The sequence below is a fragment of the Physeter macrocephalus genome, chromosome 21 (assembly GCF_002837175.3).
Source record: "Physeter macrocephalus isolate SW-GA chromosome 21, ASM283717v5, whole genome shotgun sequence".
NCBI classification, from domain to species: Eukaryota; Metazoa; Chordata; class Mammalia; order Artiodactyla; family Physeteridae; genus Physeter; species Physeter macrocephalus.
In genome coordinates, this window is record NC_041234.1 from 38,090,051 (window position 1) to 38,100,357 (window position 10,307).

A 10,307-nucleotide genomic window follows, 5' to 3' on the forward strand; every position below is an offset into this window, starting at 1 on the left:
GCATAGCACAGGGAGATCACCTCTGTGCTTTGTGACCACCGAGAGGGGTGGGATAGGGAGGGTGGGAGGGAGGGAGACGCAAGAGGGAAGAGATATGGGAACATATGTATATGTATAACTGATTCACTTTGTTGTAAAGGAGAAACTAACACAATATTGTAAAACAGTTATACTCCAATAAAGATGTTAAAAAAAAAAAAGAAAAATATTGTCATGAAGAACCTAGGGGCAAGACGGAAATGAAGGCACAGACCTACTAGGGAATGGACTTCAGGACACGGAGCGGGGGGAGGGTAAGCTGGGAGAAAGTGAGAGTTGCATGTGCATATATACACTACCAAATGTAACATAGATAGCTACTGGGAAGCAGCCGCATAGCACAGGGAGATCACCTAGGTGGTTTGTGACCACCTACAGTGGTGGGATAAGGAGGGTAGGAGGGAGGGAGATGCAAGAGGGAAGAGATATGGGGATATATGTGTATGTATAACTGATTCACTTTGTTATAAAGCAGAAACTAACACACCATTGTAAAGTAATTATACTCCGATAAAGATGTTTAAAAAAATTCATATATGACTCATCCTTATTTCTGGCTTTGTTGACATGTAATTGACATATAACATTTTATAAGGTAAGGTGTAGAATGTAGTGAATTCATATATGTACATATTGCAAAATAATTACTATAGTAAGTTTTGTTAACACATTCATAACCTCACATAGTTACAACGTTTTTATATGTGTGGTGAGAGCTTTTCAAATCTACTTCAGCAACTTTCAGATATGCATACAATATTTTTAACTCTAGTTACCATGCTGTACATTAAATCCCAAGAATTTATTCATTTTATAACTGGACATTTGTAGACTTTGACCACCTTCACCCATTTCCCCCACTCCTCACCTCCCACCTCTCACGCCTGGCAACTGCCAATCTGTTCTCTGTTTCTATGAGTTTGTCTTTCTTAGATTCCATATATTAGTGAAATCACACAGTATTTGTCTTTTTTTTAACTTATTTCACTTAGTATAATGTTCTCAATGTCCATCCATTTTGTTGTAAATGCCAGGATTTACTCTTTTCATAGCTGAATAGTATTCTATTGTATATCTTCATTACACATTCATCTGTTGATGGACACTTAGACTGTTTTCATTACTTGGCTATTTTGAATAATGTTACAATAAACACAGGAATGATATATCTCTCTGACAACTTGTTTTGTTCCCTTTAAATATATACCCAGAAGGGTAATATCTAGAGTGTATGATAGTTCTATTTTTAATTTTTTGAGGAACCTCCATTGCCCATAGTAGTTATACCAATTTACATTCCCATCAACATTATACAAATGTTCCCCTTTCTCCGCATCCTTGCCAGCACTTGTTATGTCTTGTGTTTTTGATAATAAGTATTCTAAGAAGTATGAGGTGATATCTCATTTTGGTTTTGATTTTCATTTCCCTGATTAGTGATGTTGAGCAGTTTTTCTTGTACCTATTGACCATTTGAGATCTTCTTTGGAAAAATGTCTGTTCAACTCCTTTGCCCACTTTTTAAATTGGATTGTGGTGTTTGTTTGTTTGTTATTGAGTTGTATGAGTTCCTTATATATTTTGGAGATTAACCATTTATCAGATATGAGTTTGCAAATATTTATTCCCATTCTGTAGTTTGCCTTTTCATTTTGTTGTCTGTTACTTTTATTGTGCAAATTTTTAGTTTGATGTAGTCCCACTTGATTTTTTTTTTTGCTGCTTGTGGTTTGGGTGTCATATCCAAAAGAATCATTGCCAAGACCGATGTCAAGGAAGTTTCTCCCTGTGTTTTCTTCTAGAAATTTTATGGCTTTAGGTCTCTCATTTAAGTCATTAATCCATTTTGAGTTAATTTTTATTAATAGTGTAATATAGGGGTTCCTTTTCATTCTTTCGCATGTGAATATCCAGTTTTCCAAGCACCATTTATTGAAGAGACAATCTTTTCTCCATTGAGTGTTCTTGGCTCCCTTGCACATTTGACTTATCTTAATATTTCTATTAGACAGCACCACTCTAGAAAACTCTTTCTCTTTCTTTGTTTGATGGCCAGCTGGATAGAGAGGATCTGGCTGAGGATCATGAAGTCATAGAAAATGGCTAGTTTTGATGAGATCAAGGTGCTTTCTTCTCTGAATTACCAATTCTAGGAAAGCTGCCCACTGACCAGAAATGCCTGCATTGTACTGTTTCACGTGTAAGAAATTATTTTTTATATTGCACTACTAAGGTTTGGATGGTATTTGTAGAGAAGTAAGCATATATTAATTAGTACAAATAGTGTGAGAAAGCAAAATAAAAAGTATTCGGAGCATTGAGACAAGAGTTTTAAACGAAGTCCTCAATGTGGCTCTCATTGTGACTATGATGAGTAGAGAACTTAAGATAGTGAAAAAGGACATTTAACGGAAGGAATGCAAACACAAAAGCCTGAATGTGGGAGAACATTTTGTTTGTTCAAGGAGTACCAATGATTGCAGTGTGGAAGGAGCACAGATAGATGATAGGTTGAACATTTTGGAATTGCTGATTTCAATCTATTCTGACCTGTGAACACAGAAATTTTATATACTTCAGCATCATCAGTGAGAGTGGTAGTGTTATCAGAAAGATAACAGAGTAGGGAAAAAAGGGTTGGACCATGTATAGTCTTGTAAGAGACTCTAAGTACTTTGACTTTTCTTCTGAGTGAAATGAGGAGCCATTATAAGTTTTGTCTGATGTATGTGATCTGGCTATTAAGAAACAAGATCACAAGCAATCAGTCCAGTATAAAGCTCTTTGCAATAAATTAGTTATGAAATGAGGATGGCTAAAATTATGATAGTAGTAGAGAAAGTGATAAAAATGGTAGGATTTTGGACAAATTTTGAAAGTAGGGCCAACATAATCATGATGAATTAAACGTGGGCTGTGAGAAAGAATGACAGTAAGTTTACAGCCTTTGCAAAGGGAAATATGGAGTTGTCATTTACTGCGACGGGGAGGTAGGTCTGCAGGTGAAGCAGGTTTTAGGGGAAATACAAGACCCTTAGTGTGAATATATTGACTTTGTTAGCCCCATGGAGAGATCAAGTAGGTAACTGGATTTACAAGTCTGGAGTACAAAGAGAGGTCAGCCAAGATATATTAATTTGAGACTTTTCAACTTCTGGATGACATTTAAAGCCATGACCCTGGATGAGATCACCAAAGGGGAGAGTGTAGATAGAGAAGGTATCTTACTGACTGAGCCCTGGGACGCAACAACATTAAAAGATGGGAGTGATAAGGAAGAACACATTTTAAAAAACTAAGAGGTAGCCAGTGAGTTAGCAGAAAAACCTGGAAAGTGTGGGATCCTTAGTGTCAGAAATAGAAGTTTTTCAAGGAAGATGGGATGATCAAAGGCCACTTATAGATAAAGTATGATAGAGATTAATAAATGAAAATTGGTGGTCATTGATGACCTAACAAGGACAGTTTTCATGGAGTCATGGGGGAGAGGACAGGGGAGCCAGACTAGAGTAGGAGTAGGTTTGAGAGACAATGGGAGGAAAATATTGAAGACAATGGATAGGAAATTCTTTCAAGGAGTTTTGTTGCAAAAGGGAGTAGAAATATGAGGTGGTAGCTGACAGGAAAAGTGAAATCAGAAGAGGGTATTTTTGAGATGGAAAAACTAACAACATGTTCTAATGGTAATATAACCCCAAAACATACTGCTTAATGCAAAAGTAAGTTGTAGAAAATATAAACAATATGGCATAATTTATGCTTACAAATTCACCAATAATGCCATATTTCATCTAATTTAAGACCAAGATTTCCCACATATTTTTAGAGAAAAAAGTAGCATCCTACTCTTTCCATTTACTTTCCTTATATTTTTTCTTTTTATTAGTTTTTAACATCTCTAAATGTGGCATATGTCTTTTAATTCATAGTTTATCACAGTTTAATTGGTGGTTATTTTCTTTTTTATTGGTATACAAAATAAAAGTGTCTCAAAATTAACAGTATGCTGAATTAAATAATATTCAAAATACATTTTCTATGGGTACATAAGTAGAGAAGGCAAATCTGCAAGTTCATAACAGAGAACAATCTGGGGCATAGAGCAACAGTGATTGTGAATGTTGTAAATATTTATTTGCAATATTCTAATAATTTAAAAGGGGAATGGATACCAATATTTCATGAGTAAATAAAAAATACATATAAAATATGGGGAACTGGCTAACTTTAGAATCAAAAATATTTTAAAAAATTTAAAAGATAAACAATTGAAAAGAAAGATATGAAGAGAAACACACAATAGGACTGAAAGACTGAATGGCAAAAAACCCACAGGAAAATAAGTTGAAACTCACTAATAATCAGAAAATGTAAAATAAAACAATGAGCTACCACTCCTCACTCACTAGTTTGTCACACTCTAAAAATATGAAAATATCAAGAGTTGACTAGAATGTGGAGAAGATGGAATACCTACCATGCTGATTATACCATAATTTGGTACAATGAATTAATGTAGGAATTTGGCAACATTTAGGAATTTTGAATTGTTTATGCCTACAACTCAGTATTTCTTTTTCCAGTGTACACACTGCAGAAACTCTGGAACAAGTCCAGGAAGCTATTCATTTTATCATTACTTGTAATAATGAAATGTTGAAATGAACCAAATGACCATCGAGAGAATGGAGGTTGAATATATTGTTAAATGATTGACAAAAATGTCATATATGTATACTCTGCAACAGAGTTTGAGGGTAACAAGGAATGTTAGAGATATAATACAGAGAAATTTAAAAACAAAATATTGAGTAACAAAAGCAAGATGCAGAAAAATAACATACACATGATTAAACTTATGTTCAGAATAAAGCTCAGCCAAGTTAGATTACAAGACTTATCAGAGTTCTATTTCAGGCTTGCTTAAAAGGTCTTTTTAAGAAAAAAAAAAAAAATTTTTCTTGAATATCTGTGAGTGGACATATACATACACTTTAAAAAGGAAATGCTAAATAAGGTTGTTTAAGTACATGATTGGTTAGTTTTACAAAGTGTAGAGATGTCATATTCTTATCAGTTGCACAGTACATATATATACCTGGGTCATAAGGACCCAGAGCCATCTTCCAGAAATATCAGGTGTGGTCCATTGAAAGAGAATGATTCTCTTTCCCTCACAGTATGGAGTAATTAATTATCCTTCATAATGAACTTTTAAAAAAAATTATGAAAAACAAAATGAAAAATATCCATTTGTAAACAATATATGTATGAATATAAATATAAAGAGGGTTAGGATATGCAAAATTTGAATGATGATTGTTAGCGTTAGAGAGGAGGAAGGGAATAGGATCAGGGTTAGAGAATAAAGGAGGATTACATTTTATTGATAATATTTTATTTTAAAATGCTTCAATAAAAACAAGTAAAAATTTTAATGGAGAGTATTTAGTACTTGTAATATTGCTGTATACACTGTATTTTCAAAATACCATAAAAATGATGTTACAAAGAATTATTTAGAACTGAGTTTGCAAAATGACCCCAGATTTCTAAGACATTTTAGAAAAAAGGTTAGGGAAATAATGTGTCCATATTTTGCTTGGAGCCCTAGGGAATGAGATTTACAGTGGATTTAGGGTGGATTATTTTCTTCAAGTGAATTTTCTGAATTTTACACAGTGTCCACATTGTGCATGCAATTCTTTTGCAATCTGTGAACAAGATAAAAGAAGAAAAGGAAAAAAAAAGTCCTCAAGAAGTAAAGTCTGGAAATGACCAGACAGTAAAAATCTAGTAAAAATTACCTAGATTGTGTCAAGATGGCAGACGAAGCACAAGCGCATTTCTCCTGCCCTACCTCAAATCCCTTTAAATGGCAGGAAAGGCAGGTTTCCGTATATAAAGAATAACATCCGAAGGGCACAGGGGGAAAAGAAAAGGGGAATTCTTGGAAGATGGAAAGCAGATGGGGCAGGGGCACTGAGGTGGGGGTGGGGTAGGGGTGGGGGAAACGGGGGCCCTGAACTTGAGAGTGGGGGCAAAGCAGTCAGGGTGGGGAGTTGTGGGCAAGGCAAGGCGGCTCCAGATTTTGGAAAGGGGGTGGGGCCGGGAGATAAAAACACCTCCCAGACCCAGGGCAGAGGTGGGCTTGAGAGTGGCGGGGAGGGTGGCAGTGTTTGGCAGGAAGGGGAAGCCTCTCTCCTGGCAGGAAGCTGCGCGACGGTAAGAGGGAGGAGACTGCGGCTGCGGCAGCGGCTTCTGGGATCCCGATGTGGCAGAGGGGCCGTCACCGCCAACAAGGAGGTGGAGGGCCCGCGAGCCCGGTGTTGGAGACACTGCCGCCATCCTTTTCTCCTGGCCTGCTGTCCTCCTAGACACGATCGTCGCCTAAGGATCCTACCCTCCCAGCTATTGCAAATCCCGAACTCGTCGCCTGCTGATTCTCTTTCACCACAGGTTCACAGCGGAGGCAGCAGTGAGGTGTCCGATTTGGACACGTGAGTCCTGCGGTCCCCAAATTGGGGAGGTGGGAGCTGGACTAGAGAATCGGAGGATTCGGGTTGGTGGGTGCCAGGAGGGAAGATTGGGGTGTGTGCTGGGACAGGAGATTAGGGAGACTGACAAGGGTGATTTGGAACGGGAGGGTGGGGGTAGGGGGTGCCGAAGAGCACCTGGATGGTATACAAAGGTGGCCCCAGAAAGAGAAATAGATTTGTTCTGGGCACCCAGCGGCAAAATAGGAATGACCAGGAAGAGATGTGAAGGAGAGGTGAACAACAGGCAGAAGCCATGGGGATGGGAGGCAAAACAGATGAAGAGCAGACGGCAATGAGCAGGGGGAAAGGGGACTATGTAAGTGCAAATGGAGAGACATGGTGGGAGCTAATAAATGGTGAATATCTGTGTTTGGTGTGGGGACCGCAGTATGGTAACAGGATAAGGCATTAGCAAAAGGAGCCTGCTCCCTCGTGCTGGGGCCTCAACCACCAAAACCATAACCTCTCCAACCCTCCAGCACAGCCAAATAAGTTTGGAGGGAGGACACTGTAGGCAAGCATCCAATATTATTTTGATAGACAGCATCCCTGCTGGACAGGTGAATAACTTGGATGGTAATACATATACCTGGTGCCCAGGGAAATTGCAATGCAGAAAAAAAAACCTCACACTATAGTACACTAAATGTTTCTCCCTAGCCTCATCCTCCCCCTGCAGGTATGAAGACCCCTCACAAAAAGGCAGCTGCAGGGCAGCAAACCAGGGAAATTGTTGATGACCATAACAGGCCTGCAAGTATGAGGAAGAAAAAGACTTCTCAAAAGAAGCAGAGAGGCAGACCTTCCTCCCAGCCCCGCAGGAACATCGTGGGCTGCAGAATTTCACACGGATGGAAGGAAGGCAATGAGAGCATCACCCAGTGGAAAGGAACCGTTCTGGATCAGGTGCCTATAAATCCTTCTCTTTATCTGGTGAAATATGATGGAATTGACTGTGTCTATGGACTGGAACTTCACAGAGATGAAAGAGTTTTGTCTCTTAAAATTCTTTCCGACAGGGTGGCATCATCTCAAGTCAGTGATGCAAACCTTGCAAATACCATAATTGGTAAAGCTGTGGAACATATGTTTGAGGGTGAGCATGGTTCTAAGGATGAATGGAGAGGAATGGTCTTGGCCCAAGCACCTATCATGAAAGCCTGGTTTTATATTACCTATGAGAAAGATCCTGTCTTGTACATGTACCAGCTTCTAGATGATTATAAAGAAGGAGACCTCCGTATCATGCCAGAGTCCAGTGAGTCTCCTCCAGCAGAGAGGGAGCCAGGAGGAGTTGTAGATGGCCTGATAGGTAAACATGTGGAATATACCATCTCTTTACCTGGTGAAATATGATGGAATTGACTGTGTCTATGGACTGGAACTTCACAGAGATGAAAGGATTTTAAAGCTTAAAATCCTTCCTGATAAGGTACCATTTTCTCGAGTCAGAGATGTGCACCTTGCAAACACCATAATTGGTAAAGCTGTGGGACATATGTTTGAGGGTGAGCATGGCTCTAAGGATGGATGGAGGGGGATGGTCTTAGCCCAAGCACCCATCATGAAAGCCTGGTTTTATATTACCTATGAGAAAGATCCTGTCTTGTACATGTACCAGCTTTTAGATGATTATGAAGAAGGAGACCTCCGTATCATGCCAGAGTCCAGTGAGTCTTCTCCAAAAGAGAGGGAGCCAGAAGGAGTTATAGATGGCCTCATAGGTAAACATGTAGAATATACCAAAGAAGATGGCCCCAAAAGGACAGGCAAAGTCATTCACCAAGTTAAAGCCAAGCCTTCTGTTTATTTCATCAAGTTTGATGATGATATCCATATCTATGTGTATGATTTGGTGAAAAAGTCTTAACTGTTAGGGAAAACTTTATCACATGTGTGAAGACAAATGTATGATTTGGAGACACATAGAAAATGTTGCTTTTCAGTGTACTGAAAGCATAGGGGTCCCTAATAACCCATCATCTTTGCCAGCATAACTGTTGTTTTGTCCTGAAAAATACAAACTTATGTGGCCATGACACGCTGTGTATAAGGAATTTGTCATGTTGAAACTATTGGGTGTGTTTGGTGGATGGGGCATGAAAGGAAGGAACAGCTGTAAATTCAGGCTGTGAATAAAGTTCAGCTAGTATCATAATAGGACTTAGCTGGTCTGGTCTAGGGAGGGGGGAGGAGAAGGAACTAGAGATGGGCTGTGGGGGAAGGGAGAAGGGGAGGTGGCTGCTTAGGAGGAGGTGGAGAGGGGTCAGAAATGGAGAGGCTCCCTAGCGGGAGGGATGACCTAAGAGGGGGAGGCACCCAACTGGGAGGGGGTGAAGAATAACAGAGGGAGAGTGAGATCTTGAGGCTTAGAGGAAAGCAGACAGAATAAATTGAGTAGAGAGGGACACAAAGACATTTAGAAGAGATCCAGAGCAAGGGAGAGAAAGATGAAGTTGGCAGAGATCTGGGGAGAGGCTAAAAGGATACTCAAATGGAGGTCTATGCATGAGTGAAGGGCCAGAAGGGGAGGGACACTGAGGAAGGAGGAATTCCAAGATGAAAGACTGACAGAGGGAGTGAGAATACAGAAAACAAGATATGGGGAGTGGGGTCCATGAGAGATGGGAAGACCCAAGGAAAAATAGGACTTCTGGCAGTATCCAAATTGCCCTCCCTAGCTCTGTGCACAAAGGAGGTGGCAACAGTCAAAGCAATCAGATGGATTGGAGCTTCCCTAGAAGGACATTTTGACAGGAGTGTCTCAAGAGTTAAGCAGGAGCCAAGTTTATACCTAAAAGGCTTTTATAATATCAGGGAGTTCATGCCACACCTGCTGAGCAGAACCCCAACCCTCAGCCTAAACACACTAACATGGCACTCGATAAGCAGGGGCCTGGGGACAGCTTCCTCGTATTTTCCAGAGGACCCAAGAGCAGTAAATCTCAGACCTGAAGGTCTTGGTTCCCTTCCCCTACACTGAATAAACGATTCTTGTGGGGAACGGGTCAGTGGGGTGCTCAGAACTTAAGAGATGTGCCACCTTGCACTTGGAAAGCATTTTATCCAGAAAAATGGAAACTTGTTAAACCCAGGTACAGCACTCTCCTCACTGTTCTTCCTCCTCCTGGACTATACCTGGCCTCCTTACAGAGGAGGGGCATCAGAGGATTGAGCTTAATATTTCTCTCCCGGGCGTGGGGAATACTTGACTGTCCATGCTTCTCTCAGCAGTTGTCTGAAACCACAGGTGGCTCCACCCTGTGCTTCACCAGATGGAGGTCTGTTGCCTCCAGAAGCCCCATTCTGGCTATATCCCGACAAAACCAGTGGCTACTGACTTTTCACAGGTACCTCCTGACCAATCTTGCCCACTTCATGTACACGGGGAGCTGTGATGGAAGTTTGTGCAGCTCTATTTCCAGGTGAGATAGATGGCATGTGCAGTTGGGCGGGGAGTCGTGACTTTGTATAACTAAGTCCTTCGACTGTATGGTGCCACATAGGTGGTTGGTGGGGAGAGGGTGTGGTAACCCCCAATAAATTCCCTCAGAGATACAATGTCCCAACACATGGGTCTTTGTCCTTCTCTCCTTCTTTCCTTTCCCCGGTCCAGCTGTGGAAGTTTCCTTCAAAACCCTCTCTCTGGTTTTCCCACTCCACACTTCACTGAAATATACCCCTACCCTCAAATAAACAGTTCGGGTGGCTCTCCACTGCCCAGGCTTC

General features: G+C 40.5%; 1 protein-coding gene across 1 annotated transcript; it reads left to right on the forward strand.

Annotated features, from left to right (window-relative positions):
• The first annotated feature begins 7,259 nt into the window (after positions 1-7,259).
• LOC102995519 (spindlin-2-like) lies at positions 7,260-8,448 on the forward strand. Its single transcript, XM_024117585.1, has 2 exons — positions 7,260-7,890; positions 8,303-8,448. Exons 1-2 carry the CDS (start codon positions 7,260-7,262, stop codon positions 8,446-8,448), a joined length of 777 nt encoding a protein of 258 aa, XP_023973353.1.
• The last annotated feature ends 1,859 nt before the right edge of the window (positions 8,449-10,307 follow it).

What these genes read in the sequence shown, in the direction of transcription:
- LOC102995519 (XM_024117585.1), top strand. Translation starts at nt 7,260, where the DNA reads ATGAAGACCCCTCACAAAAAGGCAGCTGCAGGGCAGCAAACCAGGGAA. An exon ending in AGTTGTAGATGGCCTGATAG is followed by an intron (nt 7,891 to 8,302) that starts GTAAACATGTGG and finishes ATGGCCTCATAG; the next exon opens with GTAAACATGTAGAATATACC.